Source organism: Rhinolophus hipposideros, assembly GCF_964194185.1.
Source record: "Rhinolophus hipposideros genome assembly, chromosome: 14".
NCBI lineage: Eukaryota > Metazoa > Chordata > Mammalia > Chiroptera > Rhinolophidae > Rhinolophus > Rhinolophus hipposideros.
The window spans coordinates 46,050,431-46,076,144 of NC_138060.1; the positions used below are offsets into that span (position 1 = coordinate 46,050,431).

At 38.2% G+C, this 25,714-nt stretch overlaps 1 protein-coding gene across 11 annotated transcripts in view; it reads right to left on the reverse strand.

Moving 5' to 3' along the window:
• Positions 1–1,126: 1,126 nt before the first annotated feature.
• The window catches only part of NEK10 (NIMA related kinase 10), a 181,899-nt gene continuing 157,311 nt past the window's right edge, over positions 1,127–25,714 (reverse strand). For all 11 annotated transcript variants that reach the window (XM_081071835.1, XM_081071836.1, XM_081071832.1 and 8 more), the window contains 6 exons: positions 25,337–25,437; positions 17,195–17,305; positions 9,374–9,482; positions 7,432–7,484; positions 7,296–7,351; positions 1,127–2,634 (listed from right to left, as the gene is read on the reverse strand). In XM_081071835.1, the coding sequence (XP_080927961.1) occupies positions 2,586–2,634; positions 7,296–7,351; positions 7,432–7,484; positions 9,374–9,482; positions 17,195–17,305; positions 25,337–25,437 (479 nt within the window). In that variant the 3' untranslated portion in view covers positions 1,127–2,585. The remainder of the gene's footprint in view (positions 2,635–7,295; positions 7,352–7,431; positions 7,485–9,373; positions 9,483–17,194; positions 17,306–25,336; positions 25,438–25,714) is intronic.

A 25,714-nucleotide genomic window follows, 5' to 3' on the forward strand; every position in this document is an offset into this window, starting at 1 on the left:
TTCAAATGCACATATTCAGATAGGGCTGGTGGATCACAACATAATCAACCGAAGTATCTGTAAAACAAAAGTCATCTGAAAAGACTGATTCATATTCTGTCCCATACTAATATTCAGTGACTGAGAATAAAATGAGTTCACAGGGATTTCATTATACAACAAATAATTAAAAATCATACAAAAGAAAGAGAAAAATTTTAAATGCAACCAAGAAAAGAATATGAGGTCTATTAAATGCAAGTAACAACTTCTTTGCACTAGAACACAGTTGAGATAGCTAAAAGAAAATGACCATTCTTGTTTTATTGTAAGGGGGAGGGGACTTGTTTGAAAGAAAGTGAGGGCTTTTGATAAGTTGACTTCACAATTGGATGTGCCTCTGTGCACAAAATGATTCCCTTATCAGTACTTAACTTTCTTTTAAAGGCTTGGTCTTGCACTGGGAGAATGTTGATTCAGTAACTGGTAGTTTCAGCATGTGTGTGTGTGTGTGGGGGGGAGGTGAGATTCAAATAGCACATATTCATTATTTTGGCAAGAGAATGCATCTCTTGACGGTAGAGTTGATGGGTCTAAAGCTGCCTTTCAAAAGGATGCGTATTTGCTTATTTTTGTTAATTCTCACTGGTTTCTAGCATAACAAATGCCATTTGTATGGCCTTAAGATTTAGTTAGACATCTTTTGCTCCAGTTCTCATCAGTAAGATCAATAGACTGTATGCATTTAAGAACACTTTCAAACAAATAATTTCTCTTTTCCAACCAAGGTGTGACCTCTGAATACTATTCTACTCTATATCATCATTTGGAAAAGAACTTTATTCTTCAGACTTTCACCCCACAGCTTGGTTTATTTCTAAATACTGGCTTCTACTACAATTAAAATTTGTGCCCCTCTAGGCCTGTGTCTCCTACACAATGAGAAATGTGCTCATTCCATACATGGAAAGATATAAAAAGTAATATAGTTCAGGTTCAAATTAAATTGAAATAGGAATAAAATTTTGCCTAGTTTAAATTAACAAAATCATAAATTTTGATTTCACATGTAAATTTCACATATGGATGGAATTGGTTTGAAAGCTGAAACTAAAATTTTCATCACTGTACTTGCATATATTATTTTAAATTATAGTATATTTTTTATTATTAATTTGGCTTAAAGGCAAAGATTCATTGGCAATTTTCAAAGGTATTCAAGGGAATTTGTGTATCATTTAAATGTTAAACATACTAAATGTAAAAACAGTCTGGATTCACATTAAAATTTTTTCCTGTACTATACAAAAGGTTATTGGGTTTCAACCACTGTAAATATATATTGAACTAAGCTCTATTCCGTCACGCTAAAAATATATCAATGTAAATAAAAATAACAGAATTCAGTGAGAAGTAAATAAGAAGCATAATTTCAGCTTTCAGATTACTAATTATATAGCATTAAAATGCTCTTTAAGTAATTAGAAGTGAAGTCTGATTTGGCAATGAGGGCATTTCTTGACATGCCACCAGTTATAAGAAGCCAGTTGTAGAGATTTTTTAGCCCAATAAAAATCTAGAAAATTTTCATCATCAATTCTCCCTACATAAGGATGAGACACTGTTTGGCATTCTGATTTCTCTTCTTTTAGGGATGTCTCAATGAATAAAGAAGGAACTTACAGTTTATTATATAACTTATTTTCATTTCAAATTCACAAACAACAAAAAGTTTAAAACAATGTAGGTAATTTTAGTAAGGAGGGTCTTAGAACAAGGGATACTGAATCTCTTTCATAGACTCAAAGTGCTCTAAAAATACTATAAGTTGGATCAGCAGCAAAGCATTAGCCAAATCAAAACCTTCCCCTCTCCCATATATATGAACATATACACACACTGTAAATGAATATATTCTATTACTGTAACTTAAATCTGACATTTTGACAGTTATTCCCAGACGCTGTGCAAGGTTACAAATACTGTCTACACAGTATCAGGGTTCAAGACCACTAGCACCCAAGTGGTTAAGAGAGAACCAATCCTTTCTTTAAAACAAACAAAAAAACATTCAATTATATATTTTGAATATCTTTTAAGATATAAAAAATTGGAAGATAACAGTGAATCACCAATATATTATTATTCTGAGTCCTATTAATTTTCTTTGTGTAAAACTGTTTTTTATACATGGAAGGCTAGATGCCTTTGAACATAGATTCAGCAACCCTAAGTGTAAAATATTCCTTTGAAAACTACGACATTTTTTTTTTTTTTTTTTTTTTTTACTTGGAGGGAAGTTCTGTGAAGAGTGTGTTTTTTCCCACAGATGAATTTTGTGGTATTTTCTCCCAGGAGCACAATGAGGGCCCTCACATCCTGTGTATAATGTGTCGTAGGAATGGAGCCTCCAAGCACTGCACGTGTCATATGGCCTAGCACCGGACCTCCAGAAAGAGGTCCTGCAGGCACCATGGCATCTTGGTCTGTTCTCGTCCACATTCTTGTAACAACACCCAATCTTTGGGCATCTTGCTGTAACGGCTGAAGTCCAGAACTTGAACTTCACTGGGAAAACCAAGTCCATTCATTAAAATGTCGCATTTTCATCTTTTGGTTGGGTGATTCTTGGTCGCCCATGGATAGGAGTGATACCTAGGAGATTTAGAAGTGGAAAGAGTCCTCTATAGTCACAAATCTTTTTGTTCACACATTCAATTTTAAAAGCAGTAGTAGCTCAGGTGTTTAAGTAAATAAATTACAATGAATAAAAAGGTGATTCTAAATATAAGGGAATAGGAACATTTTTAGAAAGCTACCTTCTGCTAAAGTTCAGTGTTAACAATGTCTTTATCAAACGGTGAATTCAATAGGAACTGATAACCCTTCACAGTAGAAAAATTAACACCCATTCGAAGTAGCTTGTACATTTAAATGTCTATCTATGCACATTACATATCTATTTTTACATGTTCATCAGTTAATTGGGGGGAAATCAACTCTAGTTGATTCAATGTTGATTCATTTTTATCTTGTATATCATTATTTATCAACACATATTTCATTAGTACAAAATAAAATATTAATGTGGACTCCTAAGTATATAAGGATGATATGCTTGTCATCCTCTATTCACTCACAGGATTCTTACAGGACACTATTCACTTCCACAAACAACAATGAGAAAATTAAGGCATGCTAGGCTATATCCTTCTGGTACAGCTGAATGTTTATGTGTGTAAAATATGATTAATCATACAACCTTAAAAATGACTAAGAATAGAGCTGGCCAAGTCTGTGTTAACCTTGTTTCGTTTTCTTTACCCTGCTTTCTTCCTCTCAACTCATGCCACCTCCTCTTCCCACAAGCCCAGAAATCAGGAATCCCCTGTTTGATTAGGGCTCCTTGCTGCTGTTTCTGTTTCTGTTACCATTTTCTTTAACTATTGTAGCATATTGTGCCTGAGACGTTCTTCCTACCAACTTCCCAAGCAGTCTCCCCATTATTTAAACAGTTCTAGTTATCCCCAAAGATTGCCAGTAGCTAGATAATGGCTTTATCCTGAGACTTTCTGTTTGAAAATGGCATCTTTCTATCCCTAACTAAATATAAACTCTATAATCTAAGCTGAAAATATGCCATATTTTGGCTTAATGCTCTAGTTGTTGTCTGGATGCTTTGTAGACATATGCATGGGTTTGAACTGGCAGTCTTAAATTGTAAACTTGAGTAATGCAGGAATTATGTATGTCATTCTTCATCCATGGTGATTAATCAAGATCACTTAATAATATTTTACGCTGATGATGATAATGATAATGAGAACATTAGCAGATCTTGGTAGATATTAGCAGAGGAGTTAAAACAATGTCTCCCATTGTTAACCATATTGTTAGGGCAGCTTTTCTCAACTTGTGTTCCAAGTAATAGCTGAGCAAAAAAGACGCATTAGAGCTGATGATCTGGCTAGGTCTTATTTTAGGGGAAACACAGTATCTAAAGAAGTGAGAAATTAATAACTGTGTGGCTAAGACTCTTTCCCTTTGCTTTCCCACTGGTTCTCAAGAGGAACCATGTTGATCTTGTTGAGTCTGTGTCCACTCATTTAGAGGGGAGAAGAAGCCATTTTTATTTTCTTTTCAAACAACATAATTTATCTTTCGATGATATCAAATTCAGTCAGTTATTCCTCCACATCTTCTACACTGGTCTATCCTTTTATAATCCTACTACATTACACTGTTTATATATTCATATTCATTTGGATTATTTAAATGTCCTCTAAGTAATTTTCCTTCCTATTCTAATGTTATAACAAATTTGACATCCCCCCAAATTATTTGTATATATCACCTAATGCTTTTTTTAAAAAACAAGATATGCAAAATAAAATCCCAATTCGTTATGCCTCCAATTAAAAAAAAAGTAACAGCTGAGGAATCACTGGGGTAAATAGAATCAACAGATTTCTTTCCTACAATCCATCTCAGAGTCTTTAATATGGGAATGTATGTCAACATTCTCCAAAAATACAAAATTCCATGTTCAGAGTTTCCTAAATACTGGAGCTGCCAAAAAATGTACACACATGACTTGTAGTCATCTTTTGTTATTGGTATATATTGAGTATATACCGATAATACAATTTTAACACAGCTTTGCCTTCCTTAAAAATGTGTATTCACTTTTTTGGCACCCTCTGTATATTTACATCATTTAACATTTATTAACATCATTGGCTATTCTATGGAAACTATTTGGGAAAATACAATCTACTGATTCCAAACACCTTTACATGTTCTGTGATATTTAACATCCTTTATCCTGTGATGATGAAAAAAATCAAAACTGTCACAGGTGATCTGATTAGTATTCGAAATTATGTGTGTTTCCAGCTTGTGAAGTAGGAGGTGCTTCTGAGTAGAGCATTACTTATTTCTTGGGGATTAATTTGGAACATCAATTAACAAGTGATGGCTTTAAGCAAAACCAAGCGTTAGTTTTACCCGTAGATTATGAAGAGTCTTTCTCCCAAGATATATTCTATCATTGCTGTTAGAAGTGGGAAAAGGAGTGCTATGGCTCCATGTATTTTTAAGTGGGTGATTCATTTTAATTTGGAGCATTTTAAGAAAATAAATGTCATATCCATCCTATGTTGCTTGAACTTGATCATTTGAATCAAGTCTTCCTAGTCTATTCACAATTCTGAATAAAACTATGAATAGTTTTTTGCCTTTGTTATTAGGCATCTTATTATGTGTTTTTCATAATAAGAGACCTTGCAATGTCTTTTAATACAGGAATATGTCTTTGAAAGTAGAAGTAGTGTGTTTTTTAGAAGTAATGATTTAAAAAAAAAAAATAACTTGACAGTAGAACTGAAAAAGGATAACCATAAATCTCAAAATAAGACTGAAATTGTTTTTCAAAAAGGAAAAACAGTTCTTGAAAGTTTCCTAAGTTCCTTACACACCTGTTTTGTTTTTTAAACAGATATTTAGTTGAATTTATGCAAAAATAAGAAGACATTCGTTGCCCATGATCTTGAGTCTCTGAGATAATGTGGATTAAAAAATGACAAGCATGACTTTTGCCTCCACTTAAGCCAAGGGCACTTGAAATAATAAGATGCTGAGAGTCAATAACAGAGACATTTATACTATCCATGGAAGGTTGGACATTCTCATTCCATGAGTAGAAAATGAAAATTTTAAATCTTTCCAGGAATGGTGGGAGGAGAGTAATTATGGAGATGGTGATTTCTATTAACAATATACTTTTGGAAAATGAGAATTACTCATCATTTCTCTGCAGTTACAAATCATAACAGAACTAAATTTACAAAGGTGGTATTTTGGAAATAGATTGTCAAACTGAAAGAGCAAGCAGTTAAATAATCTTATGTGTGATTCATAAGAACAACTCATTGAAACAGAAGGAAGAAAAAAATGTTGAAGACTGAACTAACCTCAGAAAAGAATCTAATTTCTGTATAATGACCATAACAGAATGTTCTTGAAACCTCTTTCTCTTACCGTGGCCAATAGTTATCTTTGGGGAGGACTTATTGAATAATTTAAATCATGGTCACAAGATAGCTTCACTGGCTAGACAGGAAGGCAGTTCCTTCCAGGCATAAAAAGCCATAGTGGGAGAACAAACTCCACGGGACTGTGCCTCTTACAGCAACTTTCAGCCATGTAGAACGTGTATATAGAATGTGGTTGCTTGTGAGCAATATACATTCCATATGGCTCCTTGGAAAAGTGGGCTCCTTGGAACAGCCAAGGGACAACTCTTGTGTAGTAGACCTGTCCGTGCCCATATCCCCTCATCCGTACCACTTCAAAGCATGCTAGCCTGATTTCCAACTGCCAGCACCTGCATTTCTTTCCCTGAGATTTCTCTGGCCTCTAGAATCTGTTCTGTGTACCCTACAGAAGGCCAAAATGCCAAGGAACTAACATCCCTCGAGGGAAATGCCGCAAGCAATGACTGATGGAAATTGGAGGATAAATACCCCAGAGGGGAATAAGAGAGGTGCCTATTCTACACTGGATCTCAGATTTCCCCTGCTGGGACCCAGCTCCAGTCACCCACAATGGTAAATTGCTTGAAAACGAAACCTTTATTATTTCTTCACTCCTCTACCAGTGCTTCCTGGAATTGCCACTCAAATAAATTAATTGTACTCGGGTCTCTATGCCTGACACCATGCCCACGAGTAAAATTTCAGGAATCCAAAACTAGACGAAATTGATAAAGTAGAAGTTTTTTTAAAATACTAATAATGGTTACATGAGAAGATAATATACAGCCCCTGTAAACATTTTTCTTAATTAGGGTAATCAAATGGCAACACATACCAACAAATCCCTCTCTCACAAACATATCTTAAATTCACTGGAAGTGATTCATTCTTTATTTAGTTGCATTTTCCTCCTTGCACTTCATACAAACAATGGGTAGATTTCAGTGATAGAAACCTGTTTTCACAGCCCTTCTATCAGGGACCAAAAAAATACTTAATTTAAAAAAACAATCTAGAAATGTTTTTCCATCTCATTATGTCCATTTTTTTTTCCTATGGGAGTAAATTACAACTAATCAACCACCCTTTCTTTTTCAAAAGAGAATACAACATTCATACAAAACACGAGCAACATATATTCTAGGGTAGTATCTAGTCTAAGCAAAGATATTTTACAAAAATGTTTAAAGTAAAAGTTGAAAATAACCCTGCTGGAATCAAGTATAACATCCGATGACCTCAATTGATTTTTCAAATTTGAAAGCAAACTCTAGAGCTCACCTGTTAGAAGTAAAATTGTAATAACCACTTTCCTCTAGGACTTCTTCAATCACAGTCTAAAGTGGAAAAAAGTCAGGTTAGTATTGAATTGAAAGCAACAAAAGAAAATCATTTAGAGGGACTGCAAAAACCTCACCTGCATCTGCTCATATGTTATTCCCTCCTCCAAATCAAAACTGGTGGGTAGGCCTGAAATAAATTATGGAAAGTCTGACATTTGGTTCACATTTTCTTAGTTAGATTTTATTGGCAATTATGACTCAAGTGCAGCAAAAACAGGTCAATTTCTTAATGATGAGGATGACATAAGCACATTCCAAATTACCTTGGCTTTCAACATTCAAATGCTTTGCCTCTCTTCCTTTAATAACTGGCTGCATTTGGGTGGCAACCACAAAATAATACACAAAGATTTAGGCATTGCTTATGGTGTAAGTTATCCCATTAAGTTTGTGTGTGTGTGTGTGTGTTAGGTGAGGAGTGATTCCAAACAAACTACCAGATAGATGAGTTTTCTGATTAAGAAACGTCTCTCTAATCCACAAGGCAAAGAGTAGATATGTGCTAAAAAGGACATAAATTTTTAGAGGGAGGCAGAAATAGACAGTGAAAGACAACAAAGACATGACCCTCTCCTATGGCTGCTGAGAGGAAATACATACATTTAATGCCAGAAGATAGCACTTCTTTTGAGGTTTGTTCTGAGAGTGATATACCAGCACCTTAACTCACCGCGACCCCACCCAAAGCAATAGTAAGTAACCAGCTTCCACTCAAATCAATCAATACTGACTTATATGGAGGCCCAGGAGTGCCCCTGCCACTTTGGGGAGAAAAGAGAGAATGTGTTGAAGGTTGAGGGGAGACATGAGGATGTGAGTCCTGGGAATCTGTATTTCAAGCCCAGAGTAGAGGTGTCCCCAGAAGTGCCTGCAGGCTTTGCTGTCTATTTCTGCCCAGCCTGCTGTGACAAGGGACACACCTGGTCTACTCTGGGGTAGGGTGTTCAGCTGCCCTGGAAGAGTCTGTCAGCTCTCTCTCGGAGAGACTTCAGCCAGAGCTCTTCCTATCATCAGTTGCTACTGTAAGAACTCTGGCCTGCAGATAGACTTACCTGCCCTGGGAGGTGCTTTCAATAGCAAATTACTTTAGACAACAGTTTATCTTGACTTTATGGACTTCTCAGGAACTGTTTTAAATGAAATTCTGCTTTATCACAGGAGTCTAAGATGTAGGGGAAGTTTAATAATTAATACATGAAATGATTTGCCTCAATTAGGCAATAACCAAAACACAACAGAAGTGAGTGCTTTTCTAGGCTGAGGAGATGGCAACTATAGTTTATACGAACTCAAAAATTATCTAGGAATTCTCAGAGTAGCTTGAAACCCTCTTCAGAGAGTTCAAATATCACAAGTTTCATCTTGCTGAGGCCCTACTAATGGCCAAGCACTTTATATATGTTTACACGGATTCTCACTATAACCCTGTGATGAAGGTACATTTTTATCCCCATTTTACAGGTAAGAAAACTGGAGTTCAGAAAGGTCAAATAATTTGTCCAAGGTCAGCTACTAAGTGGTTGAGCCAAAATTTGAATCTAAGTTTTGAAAATCTGCATCTATGCTGTATTGCTATAATCCCCATGTGAGACTTATGCAAAAAAAAATTTAAATATGTCAGATGTGGATTCTTCAGGTAAGTTTCACATTTTCTTTATTTTAAATATTCATTTAGAAATCTTCATTTCTGCTTTTTATCTCCCTGGGTGCTTTGGGGCATTTGAGTTCCCTTCACCAGGTAAGCAAGAAGAAGAAAAAGGAAATATGATCCACCCACACAGATTCTGCTGTTTGGTTATGGTATTAATAAATGATCAAGGAAGCTGCCACAACTGGGTAAAATCAATCTCAGGGAATTTCTAGATTACTACCATATGTCCTTTCCAACCACTACTGCAGATAATCAAAATAAGCTCTATTTTTTCTTTTAAATTGAAGATCATCTTTTAAGGACAGTGGTTGATCCACACAGTATATCATTGGGAAAGCCAGATTCCCTCTGTTGAAGACCATTACCTGTTGGGTCATTTGGGGACAGTCTGTTTCCACCTGCTGAATGACGTAATAAATGGTAATCTGCTGTGAAAAAGTTGGGCTCGATCGGTTCCGGAGATCCCTGAGATAACTGGAATAGAGAAAGCAATACCACATCTTTTACACTCAGAAGAGAATGGCCTGAGACCTCTGTGTGGGCTTTTCCATTTCCCTATGTCTCTGCAAAGAAAATTTAGTGCCCTGTGCTTTTCAATCCCTTGTAAAAAGAGAAACACACATCTTCTTTCCTCCGAAATAATGTATAAATTGGAGGCAGGCAAATTACAATGAAAGCAAGTTAGAGAATTCCCTGGTCACATGAAAAAAAAACACAAAAACAACAAAAAAAACCACTTTATAGCTTTATGAGAACAAAATAAAAATGGATAGAAAAATAATAGCATGGGCCTGAGACATCAAAATGTTATTTTTATCAAGCATAGAAGGAATAAAATCCAATTATTCAACAGAACAACATGTTTAGCTCAAATCATCAGCCTTTTTCATGTATCTGCTTTGAACAATGTCTTGTTTGACCAAGGCAAACAAGTTTCTTAATATACTCGTATTTTTCCGAATTACTATTAATTAATTTTAATCTCCAAATATTAATTCCTAGCACTCTAAAAGAAAGAGTAATTCACTAAATGACAGAATTTATTGAAGCTCCAACGGTTTAATGCCCTTCTATGCAGCTGAATTTTTTAAATGGAATTTTAGACTATAAACATTTTTCAACCTCCTTTCACCTTTAATTCCAACCAGCACATGGGCTGGCCAAGTTTTAGTGTCTGTGTTAATATAACATACTTTTAAAATGTCAATTCATAAATTAATAAACCAGAAACAAATGGTACAATTTGGAATATGCAACAGTAGTTACCTTGGAATCACATACTCTGTTCATAAATTAAAACACATCATTGTTCAATCACTTGAAAAAACTGTTTGGTAGTACATATTAAAATTAGACAACACATGGCTACCCTATGGCCCAGCAATCCCACTTTCAGGTATATGAGGTCAGACAATTAAGTTTGCAAACTTGTTGCAATAATGTTGCTAACCTTTTTTGATATCAGAGGGATTATTCATTATGAATTTGTACCAACTGGACAAACAGTTAACCAAGTTTAGTATTTGGAAGTTCTAAAAAGACTGCGTGAAAAACTTAGACAACCTCAACTTTTCGCCAACATTTCATGGCTCTTGCATCACGACAATGCACCAGCTCACATGGCACTGTCTTTGAGGGAGTTTTTAGCAGGTGCATTGGAATACCTCCCTACTCACCTGATCTGGCCCCCAATGACTTCTTCCTTTACCCAAAGATAAAGGAAATATTGAAAGGAAGACATTCTGATGACATCAGAACATCAAGGGTAATATGACGACAGCTCTGATGGCCATTCCAGAAAGAGTTCCAGAATTGCTTTGAAGGGTGGATTAGGTCCTGGCATCGGTGCATAGCTTCCCAAGGGGAGTACTTCAAAAGTGACTGTAGTGACATTCAGCAATGAGGTATGTAGCACTTTTTCTAGGATGAGTTCGTGAACATAATTGTCTGACCTCAGACTTACTACATTCTAGACACATGTGATATTCTTAACTACTCGCTAACGCAGGCACTATTCCCATAGGAGGACACTGAGAAGTAAAGTAATTTGCTCAAAGAGTATAGCTAGTAAGTAGCAGAATCAGGGCTAAAACCCAGGGCTGCAAAGGTCAAGCAAAACTACCAATGCTCCAAAGACTCCTCAGCTTTTGATGACTTATGGGAAACACGAAACAAAAGTGGAGCAGTTGAAAGTGACTCTGTGGAGTTTAAAGAATGAGCAGAAGGAAAAGCGATGTTCCCAGGGATGTTGATGCAGACAAAGGAAAGAAGAAGAAGGTGGTGAGTCCAATTCCGGACATACCAGACGGCACACGAAATGTTCAGCCAGTAGGTGGAAACATGGATGATCCCACAGAACCTTTCAAAGCAGTGGCCCCTGCGGCTGGCTGGGCGACGAGGTGGTTCCAAGTCCTGGGCCAGCAAACAGTGGGCCCTTGCTCCCTCATGAACAGTCAGCTCAGAGGGGTACTCCTGTCTTTGGCATGTACATTCTGCTTGGAAGAATGTATGAAACCACCCTTCTGAACTGACATAAAGGGGCTCTCCTGCTCGGACTAAACACCCACAGTTCTAAAATTCAAATGATTCACACACTTCTGAACTAAAGAATATGAAAGAGAACAGACTGTATCACTGTTATCAGCCTCACCCCACTGCCCCCAAAACCACTGATTTGGAATAAGTATTGAGCAATTTCAGCCCATCATCAGTCAGCTGAGAATACAGTCAACACCTAAATGGAAGAAAACAATGAAAAACTACACACACAATCATTAAATTCCCCCAACTCTACCTTCTTTTCCGTATCATAAAATAAGGTTGACTTTGCTGTAGAACAAGTACACAGATTGTTTGGAATATAAACAACTGAGGTAGGACTCTATAAAGGACACATTTATGTTTGGAACGTAAATGAAATTAGGTACCAGAAGTGAGAACATTTTCAGCATGTTCCATCACACTTCACGTACCAGTCCTCTCATCTTTTTTCCTCTTGATTTTCCTTGTCCTATTGACTGAATTACAGCATATTAAGATATAACATATTGCCTTATTTTCCCCCTATTCTAACCTACAGCTCCTTTCTATTAGTTTGTGTTAGGTTTTTATAGGCTACTTTGTTAACAGACATGGTCAGTGTTTGTCCTCACTGTTTTCCTGTACCTAAGCCCTCACGCACATAGGCACGTGCACCTCCATATACACGGCCCACCACCAGCCCCAGGGACGCACAAGCCCACCCTCACCCCTCTTCTCCCAGAAGTAGCCCTGCTGCTATGGTGGTTACATTTCCACCAAGGAGCGTGTTTCTAACAAAGAATTCCAAAACTAAAAGAAGGCTGGAAAACCACTGTTCTACGCTAATTATGTACAACCAGGAGCTCACCCTCTTAGCACCTCCACTCAGACTCTGAAGGTGGTTGTGCAGGCAGAAGGTGAATGGTGGCCTGACCCCACTGGGCAGGAGGGCCCTGATATAGGGGCTTCTCCACTTCACCCAAACAGGTTGGTGCTGGGCACTGCTGATTTATGTAGCCTCCATGGGGCCCTGACAAGGGCTAGGCAAATATAAGGCATGATTATGATAGGTATAAAGCCATTAATTAAAGTCCAAGGAGACTAGCAACCTGCTGCTTGGAAAAGATCCAGAAACCTGGAGTTAAGGGTTAAAGAGACTGCCAGCTGCGGAATTGGGTAAACTTGACTCTGCTGATCTGAGCTGACGTGTAGATTAAGAATTGAAGAGAAGTGCCCGGAAGACTCATGCTGACAGGAAGCAGTTCTGGCTAATCCACCCCATCATACTGAAAATGTCACTGAGTTTGTCTAGGCCTTCTCACTCAAAATGTGGTCTGCAGTATGGCAGCACTGGCAGCTCTGGGAGCTGAGGAGAAACGCAGAATCTTAGGCCTGGAATGTAAATGTAATCTGGGTTGATATTTTGGCCTAAAATGGAGAAGTGGTTGATATTTTTCTCTCTCCTCTCCTCTCCCCTCCTGTTTCCTACCCCTCCTCTCCCTGCAATTTATTTATTAAAGAAAAAAAAAAGGTAATTATTCCTGTAAAGTTCCCTAGTCTGGATTTTGCTGATTATCCCCCATGTTGTCATTTAACATGTTCTTTTGTCCCTTGTATTTGCTACAAATGGATGGCTAGATCTAGAGCAAAGATTGGCAAACTTTTTCTGTAAAGGGTCACATAGTAAACACTTTCAGATTTGCAGGCCATATAGTCGCTGTTGCAGCTACTCAAATGTGCCTGTGGGGCGAAAGCAACCATAAACAATATGTATGTGAATGCAGGTGGCTGTGTTCCAATAAAACTTTATTTACAAAACAGGCTGCAGGTTAGACTGGCTTAGGAACTATAGTTTGGCCATTTCTAACGTAGGGGCTGGATCACATGCACATTCAAGCTTTTAGTAAGTATACTTCATAGATGGTGCTGTGCACTTTCATCAGCAGGCATATAATACCTGGTTGCCCCTCCTTTCATGACGTTAGCAGCCATTGGTGATCATGTCTAAGTCCATTATTTCATTAGGGGCTATAAAATGGCAATATTTTTTATTTCTTTGGTACTTGTTAGCTGAAGTACTTCTACAATGAGAATTTTTCCCCTCATTGATTTAGTTACCCTGAGATAGAATTCATAGGTGAAAGGTAGAATCAATGTTTGATTCTTTCCTGTTTTAAACAATTTTCAAAATAATAACTTGGTTACTCAGCATTCTCCAAAGGTAAAGAATGAGGAATTTCTTCTTTTGACTATCATGAACTCTTAGATTTCAACATTAGTTAATACTTTCAATCCATTGTGGTTATTATTATTGATGCTCTAATTAACCAACAGACAGCCAGGGGGAGCCTTTTCAAGTCGGCTCCCAAGTCCTTTGGACAGACCCTCAGCCCTCTTTGGTGGTATCCTTGCGATGCGATCAGTATGTCAAGAATTCCAGTCTAACCTCATTCAGTTCTGTTCTATAGCAGCAGTCGGCTGTAATCCCTTAGCCATGGGTGCTGAGGGAACTTATTGCTGCCTGCTTAGTTTCTAGGCAGTTTTAGTAAGAATATTAGAAAATACGTACCTTTTTTAAAAGATAAGATTGATCATGAATTTCTATTCATTCATACTGATACTTCCAATTCCAATTTGAATTAATATCTTCTGTCTTGTTTCTGTTTCTCCTTTCTCGCATGCTGGAAGTCCCAGTTCCCAAAGACAGCTATACAATTTCTGAGGTGCTTTATTTCCTCCTGCAATTCTAGCCAAGGTTGAGCAGACCAAACTGAAGACCATCTTACGTAGGTGAGTTATAAATAAGGAGCTTAAAGAGCTTTTCCTTTTTTTTTTCCCCCGACTCTTCTCTATATCCTGCTGGGTCTTAGGCCTTTAATAAGAAACCACAGTGATCCCAGAATGACTCCTTTAAACACGGAGTCCCTAGATTTCAGGAGACGTTTCAGAGGGGAAGGTAGAAATCAAATACATTTTATGTGCCATCACCCTTTACTGCTTCCATGGCCTCCGTGTGGGTGACCGTGACAGGCGGAGGCTAATTGGTCACTCCTCTATGATTGTACAGGGAACGAAAAATCCATTTCTTAACAAAAATTGTCACCAACAAGAGATTATACCAAAGAGGAAAAAATCAGAGGCCACAGGCTTTTCTCATTTAGGTTTAGATGGTGGCCGGAGCGTTTCTATTTTCATACAGAAACATATGAATATGTCTATATAGCAATAAAAAATAGAACCGATATAGAACATATTATACGATAAGCACCTACCGTGTGCCATGCACTGTGCAAAACACTGGAAATCAAAGATGAGTAAGACATACTCACTGACTTTGGGGAAAACAGAAATGTAAGGCAGATAAAAATCTATTTAAAATACAACAATATGCATGACAAAGTGATTGAAGCATAGGGAAAAGGAAGATGAATTCTGGACAGGGAAAATGAAGGAAGGTTTTACAGAGGAACTGGCTTCTCAGTTCAATGGTGAAGAACAGAAAAAATATGTTAATATCCCAGGCTGAAGATTTCTTTATCACTTAGGAGGGGAGACCTGCCTGCTTGACTGGGAGGGTACACACCAAGATGGTAGGAACCACCCCAAGCTTATGCTACCAGAGAAGGGGATCAAGGCATTCTTCACAGGAGAATCGAATCTGCCTCTCAACCAAGTTGAAAATAAGGATGAGTCGATGCCCCTCTGGGGCCCCTCACCCATGCTTCCTGAACACCCTCTACCATCCCACCCACCCCTATTTTTACTTCCCCAGACCAAGAACAGAAGGTAGGAGCTTTAATGAGAGATGCCGGCACCATAGAGAGGAAGGCAGACAAGGTTGCGGGGCGGGGTACAATTTAACAAAAGGAAATCTCTTTTCTGTCAGGAGAGAAAAGGAAAACAGCAAGGAAGAGATGCAAAAACACAAACCTAAGTAATAAAAGAAAAAATGATTCGCTTTCAGAACAGGCACTGATGGAAAATTACTGCAAAGGGGAAGCGTCCCAGCCACCTTTGTGCGTCAGACAGTTTGCTACAGGCACTGTCAGCTCACAAATCTAGGATTGCTGGTAAAACAAATTTGTGTACAAGCTGGGTTATTCTGAATATCATTTTAATGGGAGTATAAAAACCTAGCAACATATACTCTTTTCATGGGAGAAGTGTACTTTAGTCTTTTAAAAATGTATTTATTGGTATTCAAGATACGATATAGAAATATCACCAAATAAATATCTGAGGGCTCCTCCACTTCTGTTTTGATCTCCCCTAGCTTTGTTTCTTGGCCTTAACTGCCAATACAACCCATGAAAGGAATTTTGTTCTCTAAGCTCTGATGAGGTACGGTTTATGTTTTGTTTACCTGCGGCTCTGTCTTTTCGTTTTTTTATGTTTTCCATCTCCTATTTGTGTATGTGCCGAGATCACTGATGTGAGGCAACAAAGCAAAAACGTACTGTTTGCATTTCTCATCAAAGGACCCATCATAATGCCTGAATAATGAACACGCTTATGCCTAAGATTGGAGACATTAAAAGAAAAAGAAACTTTAAAAAAAAAAGGTCATGGGCAGCATGACTGGGCCAAAGTTTAAGTATATGATGAAACTTTTAAAAATTATATAAACTTGGAGTGGGACCAAGCATCTTTACCCAGGTGGAGCCAAAACTGGTTGGGCCTTGGGTCTTTCAGGGACAGGAGAATGGGAGACTGTGACCACCTCCAAGGCCTATATTAACACGGCTGCTTACCAGTACAAAGGGATTTCCTGTCACCAAGTTGTGTTAAACAGAGATAACCAATTTTCTTTCTGTCTCGTTAATTTGCTCTCTTTGTGATTTAGTTTCTTCATGTATGAATAGAAATATTTACTAGTATCTGAAGTCTGGGAGATGGAAGAACCTCAAAGACAGAAAGGACCTTAGAAATAGTTCATTCCATCCTCATAGGTAGAATGGCCTCAGGTGATTAAGTTACTTATTCATAGTGGCAAAGCTCAATTTAGGGGCTTGTTGCAGACTATTCTAATAAAAGATTGGGATAGATTTCTCTAAAACTATATACATATGATATTTATGATATTTAATAACATTTATTCTTAGGAAAACATGCAATAATATGGAAAGAACTTTCTGTTAGTCTTCTGAGGATGATGGCTTCAGAAATAAAGGTGAGGAAATTAGAAGCAAAGATACATCCTCCCCCCACATTCCTATGTTGAAACCTAATCCCCACGGTGATGGTTTTAGGAGATGAGAACTTTGGGAGGTGCTCAGGTCATAAGGATGGAACCCTTATGAGTTCTCTTTTCACACATGCTTTTATAACAGAGGCCGGAGAGAACCCCCTTGTTCCTCATGTAAGGACACAATGAGAAGTAGGCAGTGTACAACCTGGAAGAGGTTCCTCACCAACCTGGCCTTGCTGGTGCCCTGATCTTGGACTTCCAGCTTCCAGAAGTGTGTGCAATAAATTTCTGTTGCTTATAATCTCCCCCAGGGTGTGGTATTTTTGTTATAGCAGCCCGGATAGACTAAGACAAACAATTATAATATCCTTTCGTAGAGGCAAGAACTTAAAGTACAAAGCAAAGGAGGTATGAAATTTAACTCTGACGATATGTTTTTGTTAGCCAAAGAAGAATTCCTACATGCAGAATACTGTACCTTTTTAATTTCAGATTTCAAATTGCAAGGGTTACTCTGCTGGCTGAAGAGGGATTTCTTGAATCTCTCTATAACCCTTCTTTTCAAATTGTGGTGCAAAGCTGGAGGAAGCTGCATAAAATGAGAAAACAATCATTATAAGCAAATTGTTCACCCTGCACAGGTGACTCCTGGGAAGCATTTACTGAGGGTCAGTATAATAGTGTTCGCTCAACAGGACTAAATAAGAATTTAAATTGTACTCCAAATAGCATGACTTGCTGCTACAATTTTTCATTATAATCCAGAAAAAATATATTACTGTGCTGTCTTTCAAAAGGCTGATTATTTTATCTCACTTTTTTTTTCATGTCATGGCTGTTATTTTTCATAGAACAACTAAATGATATATCAAGTGCACATATAAATTGATTTTTGCAAAGAACAGATGACAGGAAGGTTGCATTCTATCAGATGTTTAGGAGTTTGGGTCGTGCCCATAAGCCAGTACCATGTTAAACACTCTTCCCCTGGCCCTTGTCCTGAAGGATGAGATTCCTCAGACCAGGAAGCACATATCTGCATCAGTACCTAGTCAGGTGCTTGCCTATGAATGCACGTCAATACACAGCGGAAGAGAAATCAGTCTGGAGGGACCAAGGTTATGAAGAAGAAGGAGAGAATTAATCAGTATATGTTAGAGCCAGGTCAGGATGAGTTAGATTTAATAAGTAAGTAGTAGGAAGTCACGGCAGAACCTTACAAAATATGGTGATTAAATAAAGATGGGGATTTCACAAAACTGATTTTGTAGTTAGTACTTTGCAGATTGAATTTATACAAGGAAATCAAAGGCCCTAAAAGTCAAAGAGGGATAAAGTCAAGTTTGGGAGAAGGATAACAGAGAAAAGAGATAGGGTCAAAATGATTAAGAGGCTCACAGTGGAATGACATTTCATTTGTTTAAATTATGGAGAGGATTTGGAAGGAGAAAGAAAGGAACCGGTAAGAGGAAAAGAAAAAAAAAAAAAGGCTAAGTGGGAAGGAAAATGTAGTAGTAGGCACTCTCAAGATTAAAAAACAAAACAAAAAGAAACAACACCCAAGAATGTAGTTCAATGTTCAGATGAAAAGAAAGAGAAATGTGGCAGAGACAATTACTACCCCACCCCCACTCCATTTTTCTATCCTCTTACAGTTTTGGTTTGATGCCATGTGACTACTTGTGGCCAATGAAGATGATGTGTGTCACTCCGAGAATGAGGCCATTCCATCCAGTGTGCTTCCCCATTACTACCCTCCCCCAGGGCCAGGAGCTTGGAGTTCACTGATTCCAGGTGGCAGAGCCACAGATGGAGGACAGCCACCTGACCTGTCCAACTTGAGTTCAGTGAGAAATAAACCTCTATTGTGTCAAGCCAAGAAACTTCAGGGTATATCTGTTAGTGCAGCATAACTTAACCATATCCTAACCAATACAAGGACCATCTCAGAGGGTGCCAAAAAGAGTACGCACATTTTAAGAAAGGAAAAAAAAAACTATTAAAATTGTAATACTCAATCTATACTGATAACAAAAGATGAATACAAGTCACATTTGACTTCTGTAATTCAAAGAGGTGCTCAAAAATGTTACCATCAGCTTCCAGACACCTCTGATTATGGCGAACTACTGCTTGAACAACATTGACCAAATTATCCACTTGTGTACATTTTTTTGGCACCCCTGGTATTATTCAAGTTTCACGAAACGGGGAGCTAGATAAAAGGCCATGGTAGGGCAATGAACAGGGTCTACAGGGGCTTGCTCACAACTGCTGATTTTATAGCAAAGAAAAACTGTTCATAAGCCCCAACACACTAGAATATGGGACCCATTAGGAAGCACTGTAATGATATAAAATAATAACAATGCAACTGAAAAAAGTTTTTAAAATGAATCTTCAATTGTATTTAATCCTTCGAGTTTGCTTGAGCCAAAGCAGGTTTAATTACAGAAGAAGTAAGATTGGAGATTCTGCAGCTTCTCAATGTACTTTGAAAGGTTTTGTAGGTTCACAGCATTGAACCTCTACTGATTTCTTTTTATGTCAATATTATGGCTTTCATTTACCTTGATACAGATGTGTTTACTGCCTCCTCTCCCCAGCAAATAGTCATAATTAATGTTGTCCTTTCACATGGAATGAAAAGGGGAAATCGAGAAAAGAGAGAGAGATAGAGAGAGATTTCCCAGCACTGATGAGCAAATAGTGGAAGACAGATGAGAAGGAAAATGAATATAAATGATATATGTGTGTATGAGAGATTCGCAAAAGTGGAATGAATTTAACTCAGAGTAGAACCAGACAATGGAAGGGAGGGACATGTACATGCTTTCCTAGCAAGTAGATGAGTCGGAGTGGAGAAGGCATGGCCAAAGTACCTGGAGATAACTTTTGGGGGTTTGATAATTCCCTAAAATTACTCATCAGAAGATGCTACTTCCCTAAATTAAACACCAGAGGGCATCGTTGGCCCAGGACCCTCTCGTTGCTGCCCCACAGGATTCCAACGGTCAAAGAGAAAGGTGGTAAGCTTTCTCTCACATACCTCGTCATATACTATGGCAAACTTTTGAGGATGTGAAGCATCAGTGGGTCCCCAGATTCCTTCAGAGGCAGCTATCGGTATCAGATTACTAATTCAGATACTCTTAAAAATCGTTGGTATTCATTTAACTCAATCCTCTAGTTAACTTAGAATTTGTTTACTACTCCTGCTGTCTTGAATTAATCCTCATAACAATTTGCTTGAGTCGGTTAACATTCTGTCAATTTAAGAGTCATGCACAGGGCAATATTAGAAAGCTGTTGCATCTTATTGGAATAACTTATCTCTATAGACAGCACCCCATTTTTAAAGTTTTCAGGGAAGAAAACAGAATGATGACTCATGCATAGTTTAACTGCAGATGATGTAAGTACTATATATATGTATATATATATAAACTATAATACTAAGAATACAATATTAATGCGTATGATTTATATGTGCCTGTGTCTATGATTACTCCTCTATGTGCAGTATGTCACTTTTTTCCCCGACAACAAACTCATAAAGCTGGTACTATTTTATAGGTGAGGAAATCAGAACTTAAAGACATCATGGAACACACAAGGATACTTTCTCAGTTTGTGAATCTTTTAGAACAACTATTGCTCAACTACTAGTGGAGCAAACACCAGCACCACTAGTGTTACTGTCGTACAGCACCTCATAGTTCATAAACATTTCACATACTTTATTTTCTTTATCACAATAGTCCCATAAGCTGCCTAAATTTTATTGATGAAGAAAATGTTACTGATTCTAGAAAAGATAATGACTCCTTCAATGTCACATGTCTAAAAGCTTGATTTTTGTTGCTTTTTACTATACCATGTACCGAACAAAGTAACACGAGAAAAAAATGAAATCCAAAATGTATGGTTTATAGTAGGTTTTCTCCAACTTGCATAATATATGGATTCTTTCTAAAGAATGACATTCTCTAGTCTTTCCAAGAACACACTGGCAGACCATAGGGCTCCATTTGATAGTCCCTTAAAATCTTTTCTATCATAACAACCCTATTTTGATATATTACTACTTAAGAGATTTCCCTAAATGCTAAAGTAAAATATTCACATAGTAGCATCAAAATAAATATAAAGATTATATTTTCTTAGAATTTTCTTAAATTCTCTTAGAATTTATAAACCCTGAAAACGTGAGTCGACTTGAGAAACACAGCTTTACCCTAAATTCTATTTAATCTGTCGCCTTTGTTATTAGAAACCAGGAGGTTCAGATAAGAGGTTATGGATGGTTCTATTTTCACCCATCACCATGTTGAAAAAAAAATAGCGTGTGTCACTGATGACAGTCAGTAGTATAACTTTCATCTGAGGACAGCACATTGCTATTCCTAACCACATATTTTTGTTCTGTTGGCAACAATTATGGTCGTTAAGATGACCATCTGAAGGAGCTCCCACCAAACTGCCTGTCTGTTCTCTAGGAGACAGATGTTTAATTTTCTAAAGTTGCTCTATGCTGATTTTCAAAGCATTTATTTAACAAAGCAATCACATCCTAAGTATAGAGTTAAATCCAAAGCTGAATTTGGCTCTGTGGGTCTTACCTAAGCAATAACACATAAAGACTCATACGGAAAGGTAACGTGAGTACTTTGGTCATCTGATACGCCCAGAGATCGATTTTGGTTTCCAGCAATGGAAATGAACCACATTGATTTCGTTCTCAGCTTGCTGGTCTTAAGATTACCATCTTAGTTTTGATGAAAACAGATGTCAAATCAGTGAAGGCAGGATAAGGATTTTAACATCCATCCTGCCTTTTAAAAATAGTTGCTTGTAGATTATTTCCACAGATCTGTCTCCATGGAAACCAGATAGAAAAGGCCACCACCAGCCAAAAGTAAGCAGTTTCCCCTATAAGGTCATCGGCTGGTTGTCAGGAGGGGCCTGGCCCTGAAATTCAGGTCAGCTACCACTGCATCAGTCCAGTCTGTGAGAGTTTGACTAGTAAATAAATATGTGAACAAGAAAGTGCTTTTGTTATTTCTTGTTTGTTTTGTCATTTCAGTTTTACTTTTAGCGGTTTTCCTTTGCCATTTGCAGAGAGAGAGAGAGAAAACTGATTTTGGTCTATAACCTACAGCAAATACACTAGTTTAATGTTTAGACTTCTATTTATCTCCTGCCTTTGAAAGGCACTGACTTTGGTTCACTCAGTAATTTAGTTTCCCAAAGAGAAATTATTCCTTATTATGTGCAATCCCATAAACTTTAAAGTATTCTGGAAGTACATTTTAAAAACTACAATGGTTATATGTGAGCTTGTAGTATGGAATTCCATCTTGCCCAAAACTGTGAAATCATTCGTTATGCTGCCAAGGTAAGCGCATAATAGCAAGCCATTCACAACAGTTTCATTCTTGCTTGAAAATACTTTGAAATACAATAAAAAAATGGAATGTCTCCATTAAAAGGTGTTCTTTTGTACAAAACTGAGCAAGACAGGCATAAGAACACTGTATTTAAGTTTCAAAGGGTATTTTCTCTCAATTTAGTAGTTAATCATTGAGGAAAGCTATGTAAAGTTATTTCCATAACACTAAAGTGAAGAATGCTTTCTCCATATTTCCATATCAGTATTTAAATGGAAATGTAATTTTGAATATAATATCTTTACACGATAGAGATAGAGCATATTGTATTTGGACGTACTAGTCAAGTTTCTGGCCCCACCCTTATATTTCCTTGTGTCCCTGCACCCTTTCATTTAACCAGGTAGACAATTCTGTGTGATTGCCTAGGAGAAAGGTTGACAGCAGACAATGGAGAAAATGTAATCAATTTCAGACTCTTGATTCTCAAAAGGGTAGCCCTCAGAATAACTGAAAAGAACACGAGATTTGGGGTAATAAAAAAACATGTGACAGGTAAGAGTAAGGCTACTCCCCAGGCTAGAGAGAGATGTCAAAAAGGAAGCAATGAGAGAGAATTCAGAGGTGGGTGGGTCCCAGAGAAGGGACTCCCTTGCTTAGCCTCTCAGGCAAAGTATGCCAGTGGTCAATTCATTGCCTCCTATCTCCAAATCCATCCTTCACTGCCCTACTTGTGATCCTGAAATAGTTTTCCCCTGCCAATTGGCAGCATGTTCAGCTGTATCAGTAGAGGCACTGAAGGAACACCGGAATAGGATGGAGCTTGTCTCTGGTTCCTGGGAAGCTCCTGCCTTGCCTGAGTCCTGCAGCACTGAGCAGTCAGCAGCAATGGGGGCCCCTAGAGACGCTCACGCCCAGCCAGACTCAGTGGCACAAATCCTGCAGGTGGCTTCCCAGAGTTCCATGGAGCTATCCCTGCCTGTGGTCAGCTGCTCCTATAAAGGGCACTTCGCATCACAGCACCCCCACGTGTTAATTTCCAGCAAGTTCCACAGCACGACACCTCACCATGGGTGGCTTGCCCCAACCCCCCAGAGGGAAGCTGCCCTACTAGTTTCTCCAGCACAGCACCTCAGTGGAGCTCTCTGACCTTTCCAGTGACGCCTGAACCTCAGCCCAGGAGGTGAGAGTATCCTCTCCTATTTTGTTCCTTTCTTGGGTGCTATGCCTTAGCCCTGTAAGCAGTGATTTCCCTATCTGCTCTCCCTATCTTCTCTAGATTTCTTTTCCCCTCCTTTGTAGATAATATCGGTTTCAGGTAATAATTCTTCATATTAAACCTTCCCTGTTGAAATTACTGTGTTGTGTCTGTCTCCTGACTGGACTCTCACTGATACAGATTTGGTTCCATGAATGTCCTAGGAAAAAGACCCATATGGATGGGATTTGGGAATTGAATTGATTGTGCCCTTGGAACTGAGCCCAGTGCTAAGGGTTTTGCCAACAGGACATACATAGGATGCCATGGCATGCGGGGGCATCACAATTAACCAGGTTGTCACACTGAGGAAGAGCCAACTGAAGTGAGTGTCCTGGATGACCAAGTGGCTGCTGCCCTTGGCCGTTAGGCAGTATGAAGACTACCAGGGCTGTGGTGTGGGTATTTTCCATCCACAGCTGGGAAGCCACAGATGCAGAGGGCGTACTGCATGCATTGTTCTGCGCCATTTTATAAAGGGACTTGAGCATCCAGTCCCTGTGGATGCCAAGGGACTGTAGTTAAGTTGTGGTTATTTTTTTTTGGGGGGGGTATCAAAAGTTTTACATACATTTTTGACTGCACGAGGGTCAGTGCCCTTAACCCCTGCATTGTTCAAGGCTTAACTGTAGGCCCTCAGCTCACCACAGCATTCCTAATGTATATAACAGAAAAGAAGTTCTAGGTCTGGTAGACAAAAACATGAGCTGACTTGGAGAATCATAGCCTCTCACACAGTTTCCAGGCTTAAGTCAGTTCAAAGATCCAAAGCTATTTGGTTAGTGGGAAAGCTAGGGCCTCTTGAGGAAGAGCCTCGAAACACTGCTATTAGGACACACTATAAATTTACCACCCAAGCCTTCCGTAAAGAGATCTGCAGCCATTTCCTACAGTGACTGTTCACTCGGGAGCAGGAAATACACAGGCTTTCGGGGACATAGGACACTGGACACTGGCTGCAAACTGACACTTATTCTTCAGTAGTTTTATAATGTCACTGTGGTACACCTATCAAAATGGTTTTTTGTTTGTTTTGTTTGCTCTTTTAGAGGCAGCCACAGATATATTAGCCCAAGTTTGACTTATAATGAACCCAGTTGATCCACTGATCTGGTGGTATTTCTCTCTAGTACCTGAATGTATAATTGAAATTGTCACAGTTGGCAACTGACAGAATCTCCACATTGGGTAAGATTCTCTAAATCTTTGGGTGAGGGAATGTTTATATGTTTTGCTCACTGATATGTCTCAAATGCCTACAATAGTGGTTGGCACATAGTAGGCACCTAATAATACATGTCAAATGAATGAACTGCATAAGACACGCAATCTTAAATTTCAAAATAATAGTTACTTTCTTGTCCAAATGTCTGTACTTCTTTATTTACAAAAAGTTCTTTGCTCATTAACAGTACACAACTTTGGTAAGTGAACATTCAAGTTAGACACATTTCTATAAACAATTAATAGCTATTTTTAAGCAGTGACTGCTTCCCCAGTGCCCAAACGTCACTGAAGGAAGAGTCACAAAAAGGAAGTTTTGCAAATCCTTGATTTTGTGAGCTTTTAGGTTTCATTTCTCTGAGAGATCCTGGTTTTAACCCAATAATCCCAGGATTTGTGAGTGGACGCTACTTTCCCATTCCTTTCCTATAGTGAAGCTGCTTCAAAAGCCCAGCTCTGTCCCCACTTTCGTCCCCACACTGAGGCCCATTTGCATTGAAGTTTGGTTTCGGTTGGGATTAACAGAGAAAGAGTATGTTTGAGGTCATAGGGAAAATCTGACATTTACTTTTTTTACCCTCCTACCTCCCTAGTTCTGCTGTTAAGACAAAGTATCCCCAAAAACATTTAGTTGGGAGAATAACAACAAATATTGACTCTAACTGAAAGTTTCACAAAGAAATTATTCAGCAATATTAGCAGCAAACTTGTATTTCAGGTGAGAAGGAACTAAAAAGCTAGCACTGACCTGCGTGATGTAGATGATTTTGTGCAGCTGAATTAAGATCTGCTGGATAGGATCACTGATCTGACGCACTTTCCTCTGGGACACAGCAATTCCTGCAGATGCTGTGGGTGATAAATTTTTCAGTTAGTCAAGAACCTGGATTTCTCTCTCAGAAGTGATATGAGTGGAAACTGGGGTAAAATTCTGAAGAAAACAAAAATTAAGCAAAGACTCTCATTCTACCAATGAAATGATATACAGAGACCCTGTACCACATTGATACTTTATAATATTGGATGCACAATTCCTTCCCTTTACTTCTCAGATGTCTAAGTAACATAATGATGTTACCTCTCATAATATCTGAAAGTTTCTCTCTCTCTCTCTCTCTCTCTCTCT